The 25,699-nt window shown below is 41.2% G+C and overlaps 1 protein-coding gene across 1 annotated transcript in view; it reads left to right on the forward strand.

The window, feature by feature from the left end:
• The window catches only part of LAMA2 (laminin subunit alpha 2), a 703,642-nt gene that overhangs the window by 401,767 nt on the left and 276,176 nt on the right, over positions 1-25,699 (forward strand). The window contains exon 16 of the mRNA XM_054974995.1: positions 21,647-21,760. Coding sequence (XP_054830970.1) covers positions 21,647-21,760 — 114 coding nt within the window. The remainder of the gene's footprint in view (positions 1-21,646; positions 21,761-25,699) is intronic.

Genomic DNA, 25,699 nt, shown 5'->3' on the forward strand with positions numbered 1-25,699 from the left:
ATATTTACGAAAAAATAGCATACAACCACACTGTGTACATACATGCTTAACTGAATCATAAAGGAATTGTCTATGGTAGCTTTAAATGTGGAATTCCTTAACAACAAGCCCATGCCTCTAAGGAAGCAATTTTAAACACAAAGATGTTCTGTTTCACAAGATGATAAACAATATGCCATTTATAAAGGCACTCTAGGCATTTTCTTGTCAGCTCTCCTCTCCTTTAAAATATACCATAATATTATTTATTTATTTGGGTCCCAGAGCCTGGATTCATAGCAAACATTCTTGTTTGTTCCTTGGATTAGATATTAATGTTAAAAAATAGACCATGTATAAAGTTTGAAGACAGGTTTTGAAGGTTTTTATAGTGTTTGAGAAACCTATTTGACCAGAGAGGAACAAAATAAATGAATGTATACACAAAATATTGCTTCTAATGCAGAATTTTCACATTATTTTCTCATACCATGCTCACAGACAGACAGACAGACAGACAGACAGACAGACACCTTTATTTGTCTTCAGAGAAATATTATTATGAGTTCTCAAGGTTGGGATTGCGGGTGGGGGGGGGGTGATCTTAAAGATTTTCTTAACCAGACAAAGGACAGCCCTTGAAAGCTGCCTAAAGTATGTACAAATAAAGTGGAAATACAATTGGATGAAACACTGCATTTATCCAGAGACTTTTGTGTTCTTGATTGCTCTTGCACTCTCCGATAGTGTTTTAACTTTGATGTCAGGAGTGGCAATTGTACAGGTTGCTCACCTGCAATCAAGAGCTTTAACACATGAGGGGAATATCAACTGCTGAACTTCTTTTCTGAAATTCTGGTTCACATCATTTGAGCTTTCTATCTTGACCCTCCTCAGTTCCCTTCCTGCCTTTTAATTACATTTTTAACATCCCTTATTGATGCCTCTAAATAAAGGCTCCTTAACTGAACAGTATGGTTCTATCTTAACTGAAATCAAATAGGATTGACCAACTATGTAAAAGGTACATAAAGAACATAAAGAGTCCATTGCTGTAAATTATTCCATTAACCTGATTTAGTATTAACGAATCTGCTTCTATTTGTGTTTAACTGTGTTGAGCCCATTTGAATATAAATGTTTTAAATAAATAAAAATTATGATGATTTTAAATGAGCAAAGTGATTCCCAGACGTTATCACGGCCTCACTATACTACGGTGATGTAGTACATGAGCAGTTCATTTATAGATGGGAAACTGTGATTAAGAGATAAAATGGACTATGTACATTACAAATAAATGTCAGTTATATACCAGTTTAACCATCATGGCTTTCCACAAAGAATGTTTGTTTTTGTCGTACCATGGATAAAGTGCAGAGAATTGGCGACTTCCGGTTTGGGATTTATGGAGGTCTAACGCAGCTCCATTTGCGGAGCTGACCGGACTGCCGTTTTAAGCGGCCGGCGGGGTGAAAATAGCCCGCAGCCGACTGCTCTCAGGCGGAGAGCAGGCAAAGAACGCTCGAGACCCTAGGGCGCGTTGATCTCGGACGAGGGGGGGCTCTACACAACGGGTCCCCTCCCGATCCTTGAGGTCCCACCCTGAGACGGGTCGGCTACAATCTCTGCGGCAGTTTTGGGGCCAACTCGGCTGGCATAAGACCTACATACCCAAGCTTCGATTGGGGGAAAGAAGTGGAAAGGAGAATCTGAAATCGAAACAGCGATTACAACCCGAGAAAAGTGAAGGGAAGGTAAAGATCACTATCTTCCGATACGGGACAGATTGATAAAAACAGAGAGGAAAAAAAGTAGACTTTTAAACTGCAACAGACTAGTGAAAAGGAGGGGAAGCTTCGGCAGGAGTTGTATTAGAAAAGAGACTAAGTTTAAAGAAGTTATTAAAGAAATCGGACTATTGTTTTGAATACCTGTGGCTTTGGAGCTGTGAGAAAAAGACACCATCGCGAGATCTGCTGTGGGAAGACGGGAGACAGGAAGTGCGTAACAACAATAGAGCGGCTGGAGAGAAGCGGCCCTGGCTGGAGGGCAGGAAGAAGGGAATCGCCATCTTTGAGAGGGGAAGGGCCGCGGCCTCAGCGGAAAAGGAAGTAGGCCATATTGGATTATAAAATCATAGAGAGACCATAGAGAAAAGACGCCCGACATTTTGGACCCTTTAAAATTAATTTATGCAAGAAGACCGGGACATTTGAAATAAAAAAGGTACTAAATTTAATGCCACGGAGTTAAGGAAGAGAGCGGACTCGTGGGAGCGAGCTAAAGCAAGCCCCACGATGTCGAAGAAAGAGTGGCAATCGGCAATAGAAAACCTGGATAAAAAACTTTTGGAGGTGATTAAAGAATTTAAAGACATGAAATTGGAGCTGATTAAAGAGGTTAAACAGACAGTAAAATCGGAGCTGTCAGAAGTAAAATCGGAGCTGTCAGAAGTGAAGAAAGGTATGGAAACAATACAAAGTGAATTACAAGGGACGCAGCAGAGAGTTAAAACAGTAGAAGGAGCGATGGAGAACTTAGCAGATACGCAACAAACAGAGATGAGGCTGATGAGGGGAAGGATGGCGGTTGCGGAAAGCAGACATATGGAGAAGCAGCTCAGATTTTGCGGCCTGCCGGAAGTGGAAGGAAAGACAGCGCAAGAACAGATGACGGAGGTGTTAGCTGAATACCTGGGGAAGGAGGAGGAGGATGTTGTGGCTATCCTAGATGTGGCATATCGTGTGAATTCGAGAATTGCAACCCAGAGGAAACTACCAAGAGACGTGATTGTACAATTTACAACAAGAAACATGAAAGAGAAGATTGTGACTATACAGTTTCAAGATCCATTGGAGATCGATGGCAAGACAATTATCATAATGAAGGAACTACCCAGATTAGTGCTACTAGATCGGAAAAAATATAAAGGGCTAATCCAGATGCTGAAGGACATGAAAATCAGGTACAGATGGGAGCTCCCAGAGGGTTTGTCCTTCGAATTTGGAGGCGCTAAAAAGCGTATCAGATCTGAGCGGGAGATGGAGCGATTTATAAGGGACAATGAAAAAGACTTACCAACAAGATTATGAATATGGAGTGTAAAGTATTATCTTGGAATGTAAATGGACTAAATTCACCGAATAAGAGAAAAAATATTTTTCACTGGCTATTAAAACAAAAATGTGATATTGTTTGTTTGCAAGAGACTCATATTCGAAAACAGGATGTAAAATATCTAAAACTGGGAAAATTGGGCAAAGACTTTGTAGCGGCCTCAAGTAAAAAAAAAAGAGGAGTGGTGTTGTATGTAAAAGAGGAGCTACAACCAAAATTTATAATGAAAGATGTGGAAGCCAGATTTGTAGCAGTGGAATGTACTTGGAATTTAAAGAGAGTGTTGGTAGTCGGAATCTATGCACCCAACGGTGCAAAAGAGAGCTTCTTTGAGGATTTGAGGAAGCATTTAGATGATCTTTCATATGACCAAATAATTCTTGCTGGAGACTTCAATGGAGTGACAGACTTGGAACTGGATAAAAAGACTACAATGACACAAAAGAAAAGAGGACTATTACCAAAGCTCTTTTTTGAGTTGATTCAACAAGAGACTCTTGAAGATGTATGGAGGAGAGAATATCCTAAAAGTAGGCAGTTTACTTTTTATTCTGCAAGGCATTCCACGTTATCAAGAATTGACATGATCTGGGCCTCAAAAGATTTGGCGTTATGGACTAAAGATGTAGAAATAATGCCGATGGTAGGCTCAGATCACAACCCAATTATGTGGAAGCTGGGGAAAAGGAGGAAAAGGAAAGCATGGAGAATAAGTGAGGATTTGTTACAGGAAAAAGAGAATATGGAAATATTGAGAAGAGAGACAAAGTTTTTCATTCAATACAACGTGAATAAAGAAGTACCAACTGATAAAGTTTGGGATGCTTATAAGGCGGTTATAAGGGGCATACTAATGGACTTAAATGGTAGAGCAAGAAAGAAGAAAGAGGAGAAGAGACAAGAGATTGAGGAGAAAATTAAAACTAAGGAAATACAGCTAAAAAAGAGACCAGGGAAAAAGAAATTATACCAGGAAATTAAGATATTGCAAGAACAGCTAACAGCAATGAGTAATAAAGAATTGGAGTGGAATCTCAAAAGGCTGAATCAGAAAGTGTTTGAGGGTGCAAATAAACCTGGGAAGTACCTGGCATGGCAACTGAAGAAAAGAAGGGAAAAGAAAACAATAAATAAAATTTGTGAAGATGACAAAACGTATTTGGAACAGAATACCATTAGTAGAGCCTTTTATAAATTCTACGCTAAATTGTATAATAAGAAAGAAGTAAATAAAGACTCAATAGCGTCATATTTGGAGAAAATGACACTTCCAGAAATCTCGGACGCTTGGAGAAATAAATTGAACAGTGAAGTAACGGATGAGGAAATAAGTAAGGCAATACAATCTGCAAATCTAGGAAAGGCGCCAGGGCCAGACGGACTTACAGCTAAATTTTATAAGACTATGGCCAATGAGCTGGCACCATTCCTAAAGGAGGTGATCAATGGAGTTTTAAGGGATCAAAGGATTCCAGACACTTGGTCTGAAGCGAACATATCATTGATCCCAAAAGAGGGCCAAGACTTGACTAGTGTGAAAAACTACAGACCTATATCGTTACTCAACAATGACTATAAAATCTTTGCGAAGATACTGGCGGAGAGACTGAAGGGGTGGCTTTCGGAAGTTATAGAGGAGGAGCAAGCAGGCTTTCTGCCAGACAGACAAATAAGAGACAATTTAAGGACAGTGATTGATGCTATTGAATATTATGATAAGCGTTGTGATAAAGAGGTTGGTTTCTTCTTTGTTGACGCTGAAAAGGCATTTGACAATTTAAACTGGGACTTTATGTTTGCCACTATGGAAAAGCTACAATTAGGAGAAAGATTCATCAGAGCAATTAAGGAAATTTATAGAGACCAGACTGCAGCAATTGTGGTAAATGATGAACTGACCAAGAAATTGACTATAAGCAAAGGAACAAGACAAGGTTGCCCGTTGTCTCCACTGTTGTTCATTTTAGTATTGGAGATTCTGATGATACAAATACGACAAGATGAGGAAATTCGAGGAATAAAAATAAAGGACTATTCATACAAGGTCAGAGCATTTGCGGATGACATAATGTTAATTGTAGAGGACCCACTGGAGAACATGCCAAAAGTGATAGATAAGATCAAGGAGTTTGGGGATTTGGCAGGTTTCTTCATTAACAAAAAGAAGTCAAAGATAATATGTAAAAACATGACTAAGCAGAAACAACAATTGTTAATGGAAACAACGGATTGTGAAGTAACAAGTAAGGTGAAATATTTGGGAATTGAACTGACTGCAAAGAATATAGATTTGTTCAAGAATAATTATGAAAAATTGTGGATTCAGATTGAGAGAGACTTGATTAAATGGAATAGGCTCAATCTGTCATGGTTGGGTAGGATTGCAGCGGTTAAGATGAATGTGTTACCAAGAGTGATGTTTTTGCTACAGACAATACCAATCATCAGAGACTCTAAACAATTTGAAAAGTGGCAGAGGAAAATATCAGATTTTGTATGGGCAGGCAAGAAGCCTCGAGTGAAAATGAAAGTTTTACAAGATGCAAAAGAAAGAGGCGGAATGCAACTGCCCAATCTGAGACTTTATCACGATGCAATCTGCCTAGTTTGGCTGAAAGAGTGGATGACATTAAAGAACAAGAAACTATTAGCCCTAGAGGGATATAAAAAAATATTTGGATGGCATGCATACCTATGGCATGACAAAGTAAAGGTCAACTCGATGTTCCTGCACCATTTTGTACGGAGAAGTCTATACACAATCTGGAAGAAGTACAGAATTTACCTACAAGAAGGAACTCCTTGGTGGGTGGTTCCATATGAGGTGATAGACCCGAGAGCTGTTGACAACGAACGACAATGTTTGACATATAAAGAAATAACTAAAATAGAAGCATCTAAACTTAGAATAAAGACGCAAGAGGAACTATCACCGAACTACGATTGGTTCCAGTATAGACAGATCAGAGGTTTGTATAACTCGGACTCTGTAAAGGGAGGTATACGAATAGAGAATTCGGAACTAGAGCAGACCCTTTTTAAAGAGGACAAGAAAAGAATATCCAAGGTATACCAAGTACTGTTGAAATGGTATACTGAGGATGAGACAGTTAAAACACAAATGGTGAAATGGGCTATAAATTTTAATAAAGAGATAACAATGGAGGCATGGGAATACTTGTGGAAGACTACAATGAAGACAACGACATGTACAAATATTAAAGAGAATATTTACAAAATGATCTATCGTTGGTACATGACACCAAAGAAGATTGCGCTAGGGAACTTGAACACTTCTAATAAATGCTGGAAATGTAGGAAGCATGAGGGCTCCCTCTATCACATGTGGTGGTCGTGTGATGTAGCTAGGCAGTACTGGGGGGAAATAATAAGAGAAATGAGCGAAATTTTACAATTTCAAATAAATAAGAACCCAGAACTCCTGCTACTAAACTTGGGAATGGAGGGAATTCCAGCCCATCATAGGACGTTGATATTTTATATGACAGCAGCAGCCAGACTTTTGTATGCGCAAAAATGGAAAGTACAAGAAGTGCCAACTATTGAAGATTGGATTTACAAATTGCTGTACATGGCAGAAATGGACAAGATGACAAGAAAACTGAGAAATCTGGACTCAGGGCAGTTTAACACAGATTGGGAGAAGCTGAAACAATATCTGGAGAAGAAATGGGAGGTGGGAGGAAAACTGTGGCAGTTTGAGAACTACTGAAGTATAATAAAATGTAGAGGGGGGTGACTTTACTGGGGGGGGAAGAGATAAATGTGAATTTATAAGCAGTTAGAATAACAGATTGATATATATATATAGATATATATAGGTTAATAGATAGAATATTGATAGAAAATAATTAATGATAAGGTTTAAATATAAGTATTGGGTAACCAACAATATTTTCTTTCTTTGATAAGATTTGTATGCACCAAACTGAATGTACAGAAGAGTCAAATTGATTGACTATGATATGAGTTATATAGAATTACCATAAAAAGATACAATGAGTAATATATAGAGAATAAGTTAAATTGTTTGATTTAAATGTAAGATCTTAAATGTAAGATTTTTATGGTTTATGATATATAGAAATATTTAAAACTGGAAATGGGATAAATTGTTTATCCAAGATAGAACCAAAGACTTACAGTTTGGGTATATAACAAGAAAAGTAGTTAAGGATGTACTGCTTAGTATAATGGAGAATGTATACTTGTTTTAGATAGAGGAATTTAATAGAAGTAAGGGAAAAGGGACAAAGGGTGGGAAAGCTGTTGGAAGTCAACAAAAGGGGGGGAAAGGGAGGGGGTTAGAAGTGAAAAAATTTGGGGAAAATTGAATGTAATGTAAAAAATAATGGATTCTAACCCAATAAAAATTTTTTTCAAAAAAAAAGATAAAGTGCAGAGAATTGTCTGGTAGAGAACCCCTCCTCTCTTTACTAAGCTGAAGTCCCCAGGATTCCCTGGTGAGAGGAAATAACTGAGAAACTAGTTTTCAGTCTGTAGTGTGTATATGTTCACTGACGTACCCTCCATTTCTCTGCGCAGTCATAGCTGAAGGATTCTTTTTTTATATATAAAATAGTTTTTTATTGGATGGGTCAATACAATCGGATTAAAACACATGTACAGTTCATTTTATTTCCCACAGATATATTTCCCCACCCCCTCCCCTCCCCCCTTTCCATATTGACTTCCAACAGCACTCCAACCCCCCATTATTATCATCACATTATTTCTATACTATAGTTGTTCTTATCTCGTTATTGGTAAAGATCTTAACTAAATCTTATCTTACTTAATATCTTTAAAACCCTCAAAAGACCATAATTGTCCCTTAACATCCCATCTCTTTTCCATATATTTTTTTAGTTTTTTCCAATCTTCCAAAAACATATTCGGATCTTGATCTTCCAAATTTCTTGTTAACTTGTCCATTTCAGCCATGTACAACAATTTCCTTGTCCATTCTTCAATTTCAGGTATTTCTTCTTTCTTCCAGTTTTGAGCATATAACATTCTTGCTGCTGTTATCATATAATATAACAATGTCTTATCATTTCTATTAACATCTTCTAAATGCAAAGATAATAACAACATTTCTGGATTTTTAACATTATACTGAAGTATCAAAGACATCTCAACACAAATTTTAGTCCAAAAGTCTCTAGCCTTATGGCAAGTCCACCACATATGAAATAGCCTTCATGCTCCTTACATTTCCAACACTTATTAGATAGCTGTTTATTGGTTATGGCTAGGGGTGTGCAAAGGCACAGTGGTTCGGCTTTCCTGATTCGGGTATACCTGAATCAAGAAGCCGATTCGGGAACAGCTGTACCCGAATCGGCAAGCCGATTCGGGTATCGATTCGGCTTGATTCGGGGGTTCGGGAAAGCTTTTCAATGGGAAAAAGCCTCCCATTCAATGGGAAAAAGCATTTTCCCACCGAATCAAGCCAAAATTGATAGGGGCCTTCCTCTAACTCCCCTCTAACAACCCCCCAAGTTTCAGACCGATTGGACTTTGGGGGGCCATGTTATGGCCCCCCAAACTAGGTCCCCCTATCCTCGCCTATAAAAGAGCATAGCTTTCGGTTGCTGCTGCTAATCTCCTATTTTGTGCTTGCTGCTGCTGATCTCCATTATTTCCTATGAGGGGAAAATGAAGAGGCAGGCTTCCTTTGCCAACCCTCGGGGGCCCTTCTCCCACCTTTCTTCCCACCCCCCACCAAGGCGCAGCCAGCTCCCACTTGGGGGGGGGCATTTCATGGCCTCCCAAGTAGGTGCTCTCAGCCCCCAAAGTCCACCCCCTACAGCCCCAGACATACCCAATACCCCCCCCAGCTGCTACACAGACCCAAATTCCCACATTAGCCCCTCACAGACCCAAATCCACCCCCAGTAGCCCCACACCCATAACCCCAGGAACAGGCTTGCCAGCCTTCTCCCTTTGTTCCCTATGCTGGGAACTTCTAAACTCCCTTTCCCAGGGCAATTCTGCATATCCCAGGGGTGCCACAATGGTGGGCACACTTCTGAGTGCCAACTTGTCCCTGGGAAAGAGCACCTGAACCACAGACACCCTCCCTCAAATTCCCCCACCACCTACAGAGATGGCTGGCCGGCCAGCCCCATTGTTCCCTATGATGGGAACCAACTGCACAACAAAGAATAAAACATGAACAACACAAAATAAAGTTTTTTAAAAAAATATTTTCTCCCTTTCAAAGTACAAGTAGGCAAAGCATTATGACACATTACACTAGCAGTCCCCCACACAGAAAAATTAACACAACTCACTTAACATCAGAGAATCACAAAAACACAATTCCTGTCAAAAACACTTTATTTCTTGAACAGCTTTAGGTTACACAGCAGGGAGGGGGCACACCAAAGGGCATTCCAGCATTCCACCTCACAAAAATAACACAACTCACTTAACATCAGAGAATCACAAAAACACAATTCCTGTCAAAAACACTTTATTTCTTGAACAGCTTTAGGTTACACAGCAGGGGGGCACACCAAAGGGCATGGCAGCAGTATCTTACACAAAAATAACACAACTCACTTCACATTAAAGAATCACCCCAAAAAATTGCTGTCAAAAGCACTTTATTTCTTTAACTGCTTTAGGTTACACAGTAGGAGGGCACAACAGGGCATGAAAGCAGTGTACTACACAAAAATATCACAACTCACTTCACATCAGAGAATCACCCAAACACAATTGCTGTCAAAAACGGTGAAGTGGGTTGTATTATTTTGTGTAGTACACTGCTATCATGCCCTGTTGTGCCCTCCTACTGTGTAACCTAAAGCAGCTGGCTGAGCCTTGGTGGGGGTGGGAGGAAAGGTGGGAGAAGGGCCCTTGAGGGTTGGGGAGCATTTTGCATGCAAAATGCCACCCCTGGCAAGACAAGCCTCCCCCAGCTGTAGGTTGTAGAGAAAAGAGCACTTACTTGGGGAGGCCATGAAATGCCCCCCAAGTGGGAGCAGGCTGAGCCTTGGTGGGGGGTGGGAGGAAAGGTGGGAGAGGGGCCCCTGAGGGTTGGGGGGCATTTTGCATGCAAAATGCCACCCCTGGCAAAGGAAGCCTGCCTCTTCATTTCCCCCCCCATAGGAAATAATGGAGATCAGCAGCAGCAAGCACAAAATAGGAGATTAGCAGCAGCAACCGAAAGCTATGCTCTTTTATAGGCGAGGATAGGGGGACCTAGTTTGGGGGGCCATAACATGGCCCCCCAAAGTCCAATCGGTCTGAAACTTGGGGGGTTGTTAGAGGGGAGTTAGAGGAAGGCCCCTATCAATTTTGGCTTGATTCGGTGGGAAAATGCCTCCCCCAGGCTTCAGAGAAGCCTGGGGAGGCTTTTTCCCATTGAAAAGCAAGCAAAATGCTGGCCCAAATCGCGCAGAATCAATTCGGGGCATGTCGATTCGGGTTTCCCCGAATCACCCCGAATCAGGGTGATTCGGGATTTTTCCGGGTTTCATTAACCCGAACTGCACACCCCTAGTTATGGCTAATTTTTTCGGTGTTAAATACCATCTATATAGCATTTTATAGCCATTCTCTCTTATACTGGTACGTTTTGATATTTTTAACGTATTTTTCCACAATTGTTCCCATGCTTCCATTGTTATTTCATTATTACAATTTATTGCCCACTTTACCATTTGTACCTTGACTGTTTCATCTTCTGTGAACCACTTCAAAAACAATTTATACATTTTTGAAATCGCTTTAGTATTATCTCCCAACAAGAGTTCTTCAGATTCTGAGTTTTTAATTCTAAAACCTGTTTTCCTTTGGTCTGAGTCAAATAGATCTTTTATCTGTCTGTATTGTAACCAACCATACTTAAAAGGCAACTCCTCATTTGGTTCGAGCTTCAGCTCTTTATCTGCTACTTCTGTTAAGTCCTTGAGGGTAAGCCATTCTTTCCCCTTATACTCAAAATTTGGGTTGATCACCTCAGCTGGTTTAATCCATAGTAGTTTCTTCTGGTCAATATATTTTTTGTACTTTAGCCAAGTCAGCAATAGATTCCTTCTCAAATAGTGGTGCTGGAACATTGCATCCATTTTATACTTTTCGTACCACATATATGCATGCCATCCAAAAAGCTTATTGTAACCTTCCAAGGTTAACAAATTATGATTGGTTAAAGACACCCATTCTTTTAACCAGACTAGGCATATCGCTTTGCGGTAAAGACGAAGATCAGGTAACTGCATTCCACCTCTTTCCTTCGCATCACAAAGTACTTTCATCTTTACTCTAGGTTTCTTTCCTGCCCACACAAACTCCGATATTTTCTTCTGCCATTTTTCCAATTGCTTTTTGTCTTTAATGATTGGTATTGTTTGCATTAGGAACATAATTCTGGGCAGCACATTCATTTTAACTGTAGCGATCCGACCAAACCACGATAAATTTAATTTATTCCATTTTATCATGTCTCTTTCAATTTGTGACCAGAGCTTTTCATAATTATTCTTAAATAAATCAATGTTTTTAGCTGTCAGCTCTATTCCCAAATATTTAGTCTTGTGTACCACTTCACAGTTTGTAAGTTCCCACAATTCATGTTGCTTCTTCTTGGTCATGTTCTTAGTTATTATTTTTGATTTCTTTTTATTTATAAAAAATCCTGCTAAGTCTCCAAATTCTTTAATTTTATCCAGTAATCTTGGGGAGATGTATTGTCGAAGGCTTTCACGGCCGGGGAACGATGGTTGTTGTGGGTTTTCCGGGCTGTATTGCCGTGGTCTTGGCATTGTAGTTCCTGACGTTTCGCCAGCATTGTAGTTCCTGGCGAAACGTCAGGAACTACAATGCCAAGACCACGGCAATACAGCCCGGAAAACCCACAACAACCAACAATCTTGGGAAGGTTTGTATTGGGTCTTCTACTATAAACATCACATCATCTGCAAAAGCTCTTAACTTATAAGAAGATCCCTTTATTTTTATCCCTTTTATGTTGTCATATAGCTGAAGGATTCTTGAATACATTTCTCCCAGATGCAAGGCCACAATTTTTGTTTAGATTTGAGTTCACAGCTATTGACAATTTACTACTATGTGTACTGTCAGGGTCCTGCACATATCTAGTTTATCTGTGATCCTTTTTAAAATGAGTTTGTTGCTTTAACGTATTTTATAAGGTTTTCTTTATTGGAAGTTTGGGCTTTCTTTCCAAGAAAATAATTTATACATAGGATCTGTAGTACAATCCCATGCCCCTTATATAAAGTAAATGAAAAATCATAGAAACATACGGTTGGAAGGTGCCTCTAGGGTCATCTAGTCCAATGCCCTACACAATGCAGGAAATTCACAACTACCCCCCCCCCCGACTGCCCCAGTGACCCCTGCTCCATGCCCGGAAGATGGCAAAATACCTCCAGGATCTCTAGCCAAACTGGCCTGTGGAAAATTGCTACCTGACCCCAAAGTGGCGATCGGCATTACCCTGGGCATGTAAGAGGGCCACAAGAACATAGCACTGAAGTAACCTGTTCTGCCCTTCCCCCTCATGATCTGCCCAGGTTTACAGAATAAGCATTGCTGTCAGATGGCCATCTAGCCTCTGCTTAAAAACCTCCAAAGAAGGAGAGCCCACCACCTCCCGAGCAAGCCTGTTCCACTGACAGACTGCTCTAACTGTCAGGAAGTTCTTCCTAATGTTTAGCTGAAAGCTCTTTTGATTTAATTTCAAGCCGTTGGTTCTGGTCTAACCTTCTGGGGCAGCAGAAAACAACTCTCTGCCATCCTCTATATAACAGCCCTTCAAGTACTTGAAGATGGTTATCATATCACCTCTCAGTCATCTCTTCTCCAGGCTAGACATTCCAAGCTCCTTCAATCTTTCCTCAAAGGACTTGGTCTCCAGGCCTCTAACCATCTTCATTGCCCTCTGGACATGTTCCAGCTTGTTTATATCCTTCTTAAATTGTGGTGCTCCAAACTGAATACAATACTCTAGGTGAGGTCTAACCAGAGCAGAGTAGACCGATACTATTGGTTCTTGTGATCTGGACACTATGCTTCTGTTTATACATCCGAAAACTGCGTTTGTCTTTTTAGCTAACACATCACAGTGATGACTCATGTTCAGTGTATGGTCTACTATGACCCCTAGATCCTTTTTGCACATACCCCTAGATCCTTTTTGCACATGCCAAGACAAGTCTCCCCATCCTATAATTATGTATTTTATTTTTCCTCTCTAAATGCAGAACTTTGCATTTAACTCTGTTGAAATTAATTTTATTTGTTTTAGCCCAGTTTTCCAGCCTGTCCTGTATCCTTACTCTGTCTTTGGCTATATTTGCTGCCCCTCCCAATTTAGTATCATCTGCAAATTTTTTAAATTTTTTTTTTATTTAATACAAAAGAAGAACTACAACAGTGACTTGAACAACAAATATAGGGAATAATATAACAATTATACAAAATTGTTGATTACAAGAAAAGAACAAAAAGAGGGAAAATAAAACATTTCAATCAATTGCTTACTATAGTCAATAAATGTTAAGTATAAGTAGCATTCACCAAATGCTGAAGAGACATATTCCATTTGTGGAACTAAATTTTCAAAATATCCTGATATAAATTGTTAAGAGGAGGTGTTTCAGTTTTATCAACATAATCCAAAAAGGACCACAATTTTTCATAATAATTGCTTGTAGTAGAATTAGCAGATAGACTCTCAGTTATTTCATCAATTATAAGCTGATCCCATACTTTCGTATACCAATGATTCAGTGTTGGTGGGGACTTATTTTTCCAAAAAAAGGCTATAGACAATTTAGCTATAGCAAGTAAGTTATTTATTAAGTCACGTTGTGAGACTGGTATGTTTGTATTTTGCCAGAGGTTTAAGAATATTAGTTGCGGTTCGAGAGGCACGTCGTAATTTGTTATTAACTTTATTTGCTTTAGTATTTCCTCCCAAAATGCTTTAATTTTAGGGCTCGTCTGCAAATTTAATAAGCATTCCCTCTATTCTTTCATCAAAATCATTTGTAAAAATGTTGAACAGAACAGGTCCCAGGACTGATCCCTGAGGAACTCTACCTGTCATTTTTCTCCAAGAGGATGAGGAACCATTAACTAGCACTCTTTGGGTGAGATCTGTCAAACAGTTACAGACCCACCTAATAGTAATAAAATGCAAACCACATTTTATCAACTTGTCAGCAAGGATATTATGCGGAACCTTATCAAAAGCCTTACTGAAATCAAGATAAACTAGGTCTACAGCATTCCCCTGATCCAGCAAGGTAGTAACTTTCTCAAAAAAAGGAGATAAGGTTAGTCTGTCATGACTTGTTCTTGAGAAACCCATGCTGGCTCTTAGTAATCACAGCCATCCTTTCTAAATGCTCAAGGACTGACTGTTTGATTACTTGTTCTAAGACTATTCCAGGTATAGATGTCAAGCTGGCAGGTTCGTAGTTACCTGGATCCTCCCTTTTCCCTTTCTTGAAGATGGGGACAACATTTGCCTGCCTCCAATCTTCTGGCACTTCGCCTGATCTCCAAGAATTCTCAAAAATAATGGACAGAGGCTCCGAAATTACAACTGTGAGTTCATTTTGTACCCTTGGGTGCAATTCATCTGGCCCTGAGGACTTAGTTCCATTTAAAGAAACTAGGTGTTTATGTACTATCTCTATGCTGATCCAAGGCTATAACACCCTTCTCCCATCATGTGTTCTGTTATTGCCATGTTGAGCATGAGCACCATTTCCCTCACAGGAGAAGACTGAGAAAAAGTAGGAATTGAGCACTTCTGCCCTCTCACTTCCCTGTCCCTGCAATTTCACTTCCCTGTCCCTGCAATGGGCCTACTATGTCCTTGTTCTTTTTCTTACTTTGAACATACGCAAATAACCCTTTTTTGTTGTTTTTAGAATATCTTGCTAGCCTAAGCTCATACTGAGCTTTAGCTTTCCTAACACTCTCTCTACAAGCATTGGTTATTTGTTTATATTCATCCTTGGTTATAAGGCCCTCCTTCCATTTCCTAAATGAGTCTTTCTTATTTCTCATTTCATTAGAAAGCTGTTAATGAAACCACTTCTCCCATTTTTCCTTCTCATAGGAATCATTTGTGATTGTGCTTTCAATATTTTGCTTTTAACAAACTCCCAGTCCTCTTGAACTCCCTTCTCCTTAAGTATTAATGACCATGTGATTCTACCCAGCATGGTTTTCAGGTTGTTAAAATTTGCTTTCCTGAAGCTCAGCCTATATGTCTGACTATATACAGCTTTTCCCTTCCCCAAGACTGTAAATTCCAAAACTACATGGTCACTGCTACTCAGGGTGCCCACTACTTTCATCTCATCAACTCATTCTTCCCTGTTGGTGCGTATCGAGTCCAAGATAGCAGAACCCCTTGTTTCCCTCTCTACTTTATGAAAAATGAAATTGTCAGCATGACAAGTCAGGAATTTATTTGACCTTTCATTTTTAACAGAATTAGATTTTTAACAGATATCTGGGTAATTAAAATGTCTCCTGTATTGTCGAAGGCTTTCATGGCCGGAGAACGATGGGGAACAGGTGTGAGGTGCAAAGAGCCCAGAAAATCCACAACAACTGCAATCTCTCATGACCACTGTGTCCCGTCTCTTTGTGAACTTTGTAATTTGTTCTAGGAGTTTCTCATCCATGTCTTCTGCTTGGCTTGGTGCTCTATAGCAGACTCCCACCATAGTATCACTATTGTTTCTTATTCCTTTTATTTTTACCCAGAGACTCTCAACTGAATTTTCACGCTTAGATACATGTATTTCCTCACAAGTGCATACATTCTTTACATATATTGCTACTCTTCCCCCTTCCTTACTTGTCTATCTCTTTTGAACAAGTTATATCCCTCAATCCTAGTATTCCAATTGTGAGTGTCATTCCACCAAGTTTCACAAATGCCTATTTATGTCACAGTCCCCTTCCTGTATTAGGACTCCAATTTCCTCCTGCTTGTTTCCCATACTCTTTGCATTAGTGTAGAGACATCAGAAGCCTTGAGTTATATGCCCTGAGGTGTATGTTTCTGTGCTTGCCTGTGTGTTAATGTTTTCTAGCTTATGTTCCACTCCCTGTAGGTCTTCAGTGTTCCCTTCTCCAGTTACAGGCTTTGAATTTTTCTCTCACTCCCCCATAGTATTTAGTGTAAAGCCCTCTTTATCAAGTTTGTGAGGCTGTTACTAAATCCATTTTTTCCTACCCTTGTGAGGTGCAAACTATCTCTCGATAGAAGAGCTTCATCTCGAAAGCGTAAGCCATGGTCCAAAAAATCAAACTGCTCCTGATGACACCATCTACGTAGCTAATCATTTATTTGCAGCATTCTTCGTTCCCTTCCTAGAACCACAACCTATGTCAGGAAGAACTGACGAAAACACAACCCGTGTTCTCAGGTCCTTAACCTTTTTACCCAGAGCCACATAGTCTCTATTAATGCATTCTGGACTGTGCCAGGCAATATCATTTGTTCCCACATGTATCAGGAGGAAGGAATAATAATCTGTGGGTTTGATAAATCTTCCTACCCTTTCATATTCTGGATGCATGCTCCTGGTAGACATCATACCTCTCGAGATGATGTCTGGTCAGCACACTTTACCCTCTACCCCTTGCAGTAGGGAGTCCCCAGTTACCAGCACATGCCTTCTCCTATATTGAGGAATGGAAGCTTGAGTCTTCTCATCTGCAGGGGCCTGAGTAATTTCTTTCAAGGTTCAAGGAGTCTGGGGAGTACCTCTTGATCCAGTAGTCCAGAATCTATATCTATGGGGAGATGCTGGAACTGATTGCTTAGCATCAGAGGCTCAGACTGTCTCCTGATTATCTTCCTCCCATAGGTTACTTTCTTCCATGTGCCCACTTCTTGTTTTGGATGCTCCTCCAAATCCTGAGATACCTTTCTTTCCTCCTCATGTTGCCCTCTGGAAAGTACTTCATGTGTTCTGTCCATGTGCTCTTCACCTTCCCTTATTGAACTGAGTGTGGACAAGCATGCCTCAAGTCCCTGTATCTTCTTCTCTAGTAGGGCTACCAACTTACACTTGCTGCAAGTGTAGTTACTGTTACCCTCAGGTAAGAATACAAACATGCTACAGACTGTACATGTCACTGCCTCAGCTCTTTCACCAGCTATGCTGTTGCAATTCATTTCAGAGGTAGTTTAGGTTTTATGGTACTTCCCTGATAATTCCCCTGCCAAACTGCCTCAGAAGACAACTTGTGAAAGGTTGGCAGAAGGAGAAGAAAAACTCTAACACCTATAAGATGTATGAGAGCTTCTAACAGGGCCCACAGGCCAGACCTACAGGCTAAGAGCCAAAGGGAAGAGTGAGGAGGAGCCTAATTCAATTCAAGACTCACCAAGCAGAGGCTGGGGTCAGCAGTCGGTCTCAGGCAAAATAGACGGTCTCCAATTAGCAACAATCACCCTTCTCAATTAGTTCCAACCCAAGCAAAAGCGATAAACAGAAAAAAAAACCCACTTACTTTAACTGGCACCACTTTGCAGCAGGCTCTTTGCACTCCCCCACCCCCACCCCAATACTGTCCTCCCACACAGTAACCTCAGCTAATCCCCCCCAGTAGTTAAGGAAGGCAATAGAAAAAGACTCACCACTCCAGCAGCTCTCTTTCCTGCTCCCTCTCAGAGCCCAAAATATTGTTCAGGAATTGTTCAGGAAAGGACAGAAAGGGAGTATTTTATTTATTTATGTCATTTATAGTCCACCTTTCTCATTGAGACTCAAGCTGAATTACATAGCATGAGATTAGTACAAACACACGGGCACCATGTGGGACGGCATGGAGCTACAAACAAATTAGGAAAAGGGAAAGTCTGGGTGATTGGTGACTCTCTGCTGATGGGTATGGAAAGTCACGTGTCCAGGCCTGATCCCATGGCCTGAGCGATGTGTTGCTAGCCAAGGGTGAAGATCAAGGATATACAGACCAGATGGCCCAGTTGTCAAACCAACTGACCATTATCCATTTGTGATGGTCCATGTGGGAACAAATGACTCAGCTGTGAACACCACTGAACACATTAGGGCTGGCTATGAAATCCTCAGAAGGCAACTGAAATGAATGGGGACACAGGTGGTATTATCTTGGATCCTGTCGGTCAGAGGAAGAGAAATGCAACAGGAACAGAAGATTATGGACCATTGGCTGTGTCCATGGTGGTGGCAGGAGCTTTTGGATTCTGAGAACATGACCTACATTTTCTTGAACGTGGCCTTCATGCAATGGAGTCTACCTGTCCAGGAAAGACAAGTGCAAATCTTTCCTCTCAATTAAAAGTGATGAATGACACCTACAAAATGTCACTTTTGTTGAGAAATGCCATGATGCAAAGTGCTGAATTTCATGTGATACATTTTATAAGAATCTTTACTGTGTTTATCATGACTGACTATTTTAGATAAAGAGGTTTCCGTGGGAAATAAAGAGGTTCCTTAGATATGCAAACATACACTCACATATCCTGACTAGACATGGGCATGAACCCTGTTCATTGTTTGTTGCCATCCACGAACAATGAACAACGAACAGAACAGAACATGTCCCCTTAACGAACATGTTTGGTGTTCGTGGCCCTTTAAAGATCCCTTTAAGCTATCAGCTGGCAGGTGGCAGGGGGGGATTCCCCCTTGCTGCCTGCCAGCTGATAGTTTAAAGGGCCCTTTCCTGCCACATGCAAAGGGAAGGGCCCTTAAACACCCCACAACCCCCAGCCCCCACCCGCCTGCCCCACCCCAGCACCGCGGGTTGCTGCTGTCAGGTGCAAGAGGGATGGAAGACTCTCTCTGTCCCTCTGACAGTGGGCAGAGCCGGTGCCATGGGCCACTTCTGCCCGCTGTCAGAGGGACGAAGAGGCTCACCTTGTTTCTCTGACAGCGGGCACAGCCAGTGCTGCTGTGGGGCCACTTCTGCCCACTGTCAGAGGGACAAGGAGAGACTCTCCTGGTCCCTCTGTCAGCAGGCAGAGCCAGTGCCACCACAGGGCTGCTTCTGCTCACTGTCAGAGAGACAAGGAGAATCTCCTCGTCCCTCTGACAGCGGGCAGAGCCGGCACTACCATGGGGCCGCTTCTGCCTGCTATCAGAGGGATGAGGAGAGACTCCCCTGGTCCCTCTGACACTGGGCAGATCTGGTGCCGCTGCAGGGCCGCTTCTGCCTGCTGTCAGAGGGACGAGGAGAATCTCCTCATCCCTCTGACAGCGGGCAGAGCTGGTGCCACCACAGGGCCGCTTCTGCCTGCTGTCAGAGAGATGAGGAGAGACTCCCCTGGTCCCTCTGTCGGCGGGCAGAGCCGGCGGCACTGTGGGGCTGCTTCTGCCCGCTGTCAGAGAGACGAGGAGAATCTCCTTGTCCCTCTGACAGTGAACAGAGCCAATGCCACCGCAGGGCCACTTCTGCCCGCTGTCAGAGAGACAAGGAGAATCTCCTCATCCCTCTGACAGCGGGCAGAGTTGGCGCCGCAGCGGGGCCGCTTCTACCTGCTGTCAGAGGGGTGAAGAGAGACTCCCCTGGTCTCTCTGACAGCAGGCAGAGCCGGTGCTGCCGCAGGGCTGCTTCTGCCCAGCGTCAGATTGACAAGGAGAATCTCCTCATCCCTCTGACAGCAGGCAGAGCTGGTGCCGCCGCGGGGCCGCTTCTGCCCAGTCAGAGGGATGAGGAGAATCTCATCCCTCTGACAGTGGGCAGAGCTGGTGCTGCCGCAGGGCTACTTCTGCCCGCTGTCAGAGGGTCGAGGAAAGACTCCCCTGGTCCCTCTGACAGCAGGCAGAGCCAGCGCCACCGCGGAGCCACTTCTGCCCACTGTCAGAGGGATGAGGAGATTCTCCCCTGGTCCCCCTTGCACCGGGAGAGCTGGCGCCACCCCCTTTGCTGTCATTTTCTCTTCACAGTGGCAAAACCTGTACTGCCTGTTGGAAGCTTCTTTGAGGGGTTACAAAACTGACCTTCCCAATATCCAGTACCCACCAAATTTGCAGGGGACATAGTCGTCACTGTCCTCTGAAGACATCCCAAGTTTCAGAGAGATTGCAGCCTGGGAAATGTATGATCCATGGTTCCCCCCCCCCTTTTGCTGTCTATTTTTCTTCTGAGTGGCAAAAACTGGACTGTCTGCTGGAAGCTGAAGGTTTAAAGCCAGAAGGAAAGCCAGAAGGAGTTCAGACAGAGTTCAGTCCTTGCCTTTGCCAGGGGAATGGATTGAAGGCACCTGAGTATTTGGCTTCCCGAACAGCAGCTGAACGCAACAAATGAGGCTTGTGACGACCACCTGTTCGTTTGGAATGAGGACTCACGAACGGCCCATTCGCGAACAGACGAACGGGCTGTTTGTGGGGTTTTTTCATTTGTATTGATGTTTGTGCCCATGTCTAATCCTTACACTGCTTCATCATGATACACTGCTGTCTAAAGACGGCAAATATGAAAGTGCAACTAATTGTAGGAGCCTTTTCTAGTGTGTTGCTGATCAGTTGAAATGACCCATGCTGTAGTAAAAAGTATCCTCACGTGCCATGTTCATACACATTCTCTGCTATTTGGAGTTGCTGCATGGGGATGCAGCTCACAAACCAGTAGGCTTGTGTGAAAGGTGACTGTTGGCCTACTTTTATTTCTACCTGTTTGACTGATGTTTCCATTCACCTTTGACCTATGTGACTCAAGCAAAAGTTTAGCTATGATTGGCATTTCAGAAAAGACCCTTTCTTCCTCTCTGTCTCTTTTCAGTCATTTGTCTTTTTCAATCTGTACCTCTTTGTATGTGAAGCTGTCCTGTTTCTCTTCTTCATTTCTTGCTTTTATCTTACCATTTCAGAAGAAATATCAAGCTAAAAACTCCTTTAGTCTTGCACCTGCCAGTTCAATTAAGGTCAGTGCATAGATACTGTTCTAGTATTATGAGTTTTCTAGAGATGTTTTAATACTTTTCGATCATTATCATGGTGATTCTCAAATTGTGGGTGGGCTTTCTTAGCGAAATAATACTTGTATGGACGCAGAACACTCGGAAATCAGCATTGAAAACTAAGGAAAGACCGGAAGTTGTTTTAAATAAATGTATTGTTTATTTTTTTTGTAAAGAGGAAATTTTGCTTCAACTTCCCAACTTTATTTAGAAAGACTTGCTGTTTTGTTCCAACAGTATTTTTTCTGGTTTTAGGAAGGAATCATAGATTTCTTACTCTATTCTGCTTTTTAATGCTAGTGTTGGATCCATGCCCTACTGATCCACAGTCCATTACACAAAGCACCAGACTGCATGAAGCACAGTCTGTTGTAGAACAGATGGTTGGTTTGGATTAGAGAAGGAAGACTCAGCTTAAAGGAGGACAAGCCCCAAAAGTTTGAGAAACACTGCCATGTCAAATTCTTTTGTTTGTAAAATTCAGTCTTGCGTTTTCTTGGGTTTCTTTTTCCTTCAATGCCGTGTGAAATAATTTTTAAAATATTTCATCTTCTGCAGTCTTGTTGGCCAAGGCACAGAAGAGTTAATGGTACTATTGTTGGCGGAATATGTAGACAGTGCACATGCTTCGGACATGCGGAGTCCTGCAATGACATCACAGGAGAATGCCTGGTAAGTGTTGAGTGACAGAACCGAGATCACCTTGGTATACCAAAGCAATTGAATTAACTACCTTAGGGACCATGAGTTCTTAAGGAAAGAAGCAGTGATTTGACAGGAGAGATCTTTATATTCAGCTGCTTCTGAAGTTAAAGATAAAGTGGTCACGACAAATAAGAGTGAACAAAGAGGTTTCTTTACATTGTTTTGAAAGGATGGCAAAAGAAACAATAGGCTTTATTGAGAACAACAAAGAGAACATTTCAGCAAACCTATATTTCAATTCTTGTGGTTTTCATTTCTTTCATAAAGTATCAGTCAGTTAATAGTGAATGTGATTACAATATGGCATGCAAGTACCACTATTGAAGCAGTGGATATTGAAGAAATTCTTAAGAAATAAAAATGATTTGGGGGGAAATGAGAAGAGTACAGTTTGAACTAAATGGAAAGGTGCCTGCTAATTCAGCAATTACATGCATTTATTATCCAGAATAATCATGCCCAGTACACCACTGTTTTCAGCCTGCTCTGTACTATTTCGAATGGGTGAATTACGCTGAATAGACTGTTCTGATTAACTCAAGGGCATTTTAGTTTTATATTGTCTGACATGGCATGAAGCTTGAAACAACATTTCTCATTTCATTAGTCTTGCAGAAATGGAATTTGAACCACTGCCAATTTAGAAGGATATCATACTCCTATTTCCCTGCAGAATTTCTAGCCAACTCTGCATTGTGTGTATATTTAAATATTCCTCTCACCCCCACTCCTCCTTCCTTTCTTTTTCCCAAGGTAAAGCTTCAGGGAAAACCCAAATGAAAATTCAAGGTTTTTACAATGTAATTTGGCATTTGGAATTATCACTGGAGTCTGTATTTTCCTCTGAACACGAAGTTTAATCAGTCTGAACTTCAAGACAGCTGGAATTTGTGGTCTACTTAAATTTGCTTTTCCAAGGATAGATGCCTAAAATAATTTTCACATCCATTCAACATTCCACCTTAAAGATATATCTAAAAAGAACACTGTCCCAATAGATACAGTTTAAAATACTTTGCTTAAATCCCATAAAGAATCATTTGTTTGAAATGGGTTTCTTTTTCCTCATGAGTCGTCAGAGAATCCATTCCATTTCTTTGTTGTCCATTGAGTTTCCTAATGATAATGAAATTAGTTAAAGGGTTGCAGCAAAACTGGTTGATGGTTTAGAACTCTATTCTTCAGCAGTGTAAAAAGTCCTTTATTTTACAATGCAATTATAAGCAGAAATATGACCTTCTAAGTCCATTGCACCAGTAGGCTTAGAAGGGTATAACTGTGTTCAATATTGTACTGTTAGTTGTGTTTTTGTGCCTGGAATGCTAGAGCTAGTTTGCTCAGTTCATGCTCCTAGTCGACATCAAATTACTGGTGGTGAAATGGCATCATATAACCTGATCTCGTCAAATCTCAAAAGCTAAGCAGGGTTGTTACTTGGATGACTCTGCAGAGGAAGGCAATGGAAAAAAAAACCTTTGTTCCCCATGTGCTTGGAAAGCCCGTTGCTGGGGTTGCCATAAATCAGTTGTGACTTGACAGCACATAAACATACACATCAAGTTACAAGCGGAAAGCAATCCTAGTTTCTAGTAGTTACACTGACAGAGCAGTTTGGCCTACTTCAAACAGCTCTAATTTGACTTAGTCATGACTAGAGATGGGCAGCAGTACGAACAAAAAAAGCCATGAACAGCCCAATCAGCTGTTCATGAACAAGCTGTTCCTGAGGCCCCATTCAAAACGAACAGGTGGTCATTGCAAGCATTGTTCATTGCTGTTCATTGCTGTTCATCAACCCAGACAGTCTGGCACCTGCAATCAATTCCCTTGGCAATTTAGGCAGGGATTGTCTGAACTCTGTCTGAACTTCTGCTGTTACCCTGGAAACCCCAATCTAAGCCCAATTTAGCTTGATAGGCTTGTCTTCCTTTCAAGTGTGGAGCTCCAAATTTGTTACAACAAGGGAGCAAAGAGCAGGGGGTAGGGGGGCTCCCAGCTCTGGCTTAGTTTGCAGACAGTGGAGAGGGAGAGACAGTTGCTGTTGGCATTTTGATAGAGAGAATGCATTGGAGTTTGAATTTTCTTTGTGTGTGGTGGGATATGGATCTACCCCTTCAGGTTCCAGGGCTGCTGCCAGGCTCTGGGCCAAGCTATTATTTATTACTGGTACCTGCTCAGGTCAGGTTTCTGGGAGTAGTGCAGTAGGGCCCTTGACCAAACTTGGATGATGGCTGGAGGAGAGCCTGCTGGCCCCCATTAACAGCCAACCACAAACATGTTTGTGAACAGGGCCATGTATGTGGTTGTTCGTGAGTCCCTGTTCGTAGATGACAACGAAAATCATGTTCATTTTTTTTTTCTGTTCATGCCCATCTCTAGTCAATGACTAAGGTTGAAATCCTTTATACACTGGGATAGTGTCATTGAACATAATGAAGCTTGTTTCTGAGTAAGAATGCATAGGATTGTGCTGCATGTCCAGTGGTGCTTTTAGTTAGACATGACCCACTTGTTATTTGGGTTTCATAATGACACAAGTCTAGTCTAGATATGTACCAGAATGAGATGGAGAATGCTAAGGTAGTAGAGCGTGCAGTGCCTCTTGAGACTCCTGGTGAAGGATAATGGTTGATCAGGTTTTGTTATATTCCTCTGTGTATTGCAAAGGAAGCAAAGAGGAGGAATAGAAACTTTTCCCCTGCTGTACACGTTTTCTATATGTGTGGAGTTTTTAATACAAAGGAAAATTCAAAACTAGAATTCATCATTTGCATTAGGAAGTGGTACAGTTCTCACGGCTGTGCAATTACCACTTCATTTCACTCCAAATGTAGACCAGGCCTTAGAGATAGATAACTTTTGTTGAGATGAGGACAGTATGTTACATAGCTCCTTTTTTAAAAAGTTTATTGAAACTGTAAAATATGAACACAATGTGGCTAGAAACCCTTGGTTCTTATACATACATTCAATATTGGATGCAGCTCTTAGTTAAGTATACACTTGGATTTACTCTCAAGTAGTATATAGCAAGACTCTTGAAGCATTTGATCTTGGTAGAAGTTGCTGCTGGCCATTGACTTGTTGGTTCTGATTTATTGAACTCTGCTATTGGTTATCTGTAGGGACGTTATCTGGAAGAAACACTACACTACTGAGAAGGAGGGGGAGAATACATCAATGGATACAATAATGTTACATGTACCAAATCTAACACTTATCCAGTGCTTTCTGTATGCTCTTCACTGTGGTATCATTGCACTAAATTATCCTGTAGAAACAAAGCACAAAGAAACAAAGTTTTAGATATCTATTTTTGGATTTCTTGTTGGTTGTAAGTGAAGTAGGATTGGGAGGTACCAATGCAGACTGTTAAATGCTGCAATTCAATTTGGATCATAAGCCTTTTGAAGTGAAAGAGAGAGAAGTTTGAGTGCTGAAAAAAGAGGAATGCTTCACATCAAAGGAATTTTTTCTGTTGAGATGTACTGAGCCTTTTGGCCTTCTTATTACTATTCATGGTGTTTTTTCAGTAATACAACAGACAATTTAGGCAGCTAATTTACTGATATGTTACTTCTTTTGACTTTTTCCAAGCTTTGAAATATACTTGAAAAGAAGCTGAAATATGTTTCTTTGACTCATAATAAAAGCTTGGTTCAACTGCAGTAACATAGGCCTATGTTTAAAAACCCCTTTCTAACACAGAGAGCAACCTAGAAAGCCCTTTGATCTCCCAACACAGCCTTCTAGGTAATGTATGTGATATGGTTATTTTGCCTTTATGGTGTATCTAATCATTTCTTCTGTGGGTAGTACAAGCCCTAAACATAAAGAAGTTCCTTTTTATCATGTTACAGATATTCTGTTCCTTGGTCTAGTGTTACCAGATTAACAACATTTAGC

This window comes from Eublepharis macularius, chromosome 1, assembly GCF_028583425.1.
Source record: "Eublepharis macularius isolate TG4126 chromosome 1, MPM_Emac_v1.0, whole genome shotgun sequence".
Classification (NCBI taxonomy): Eukaryota; Metazoa; Chordata; class Lepidosauria; order Squamata; family Eublepharidae; genus Eublepharis; species Eublepharis macularius.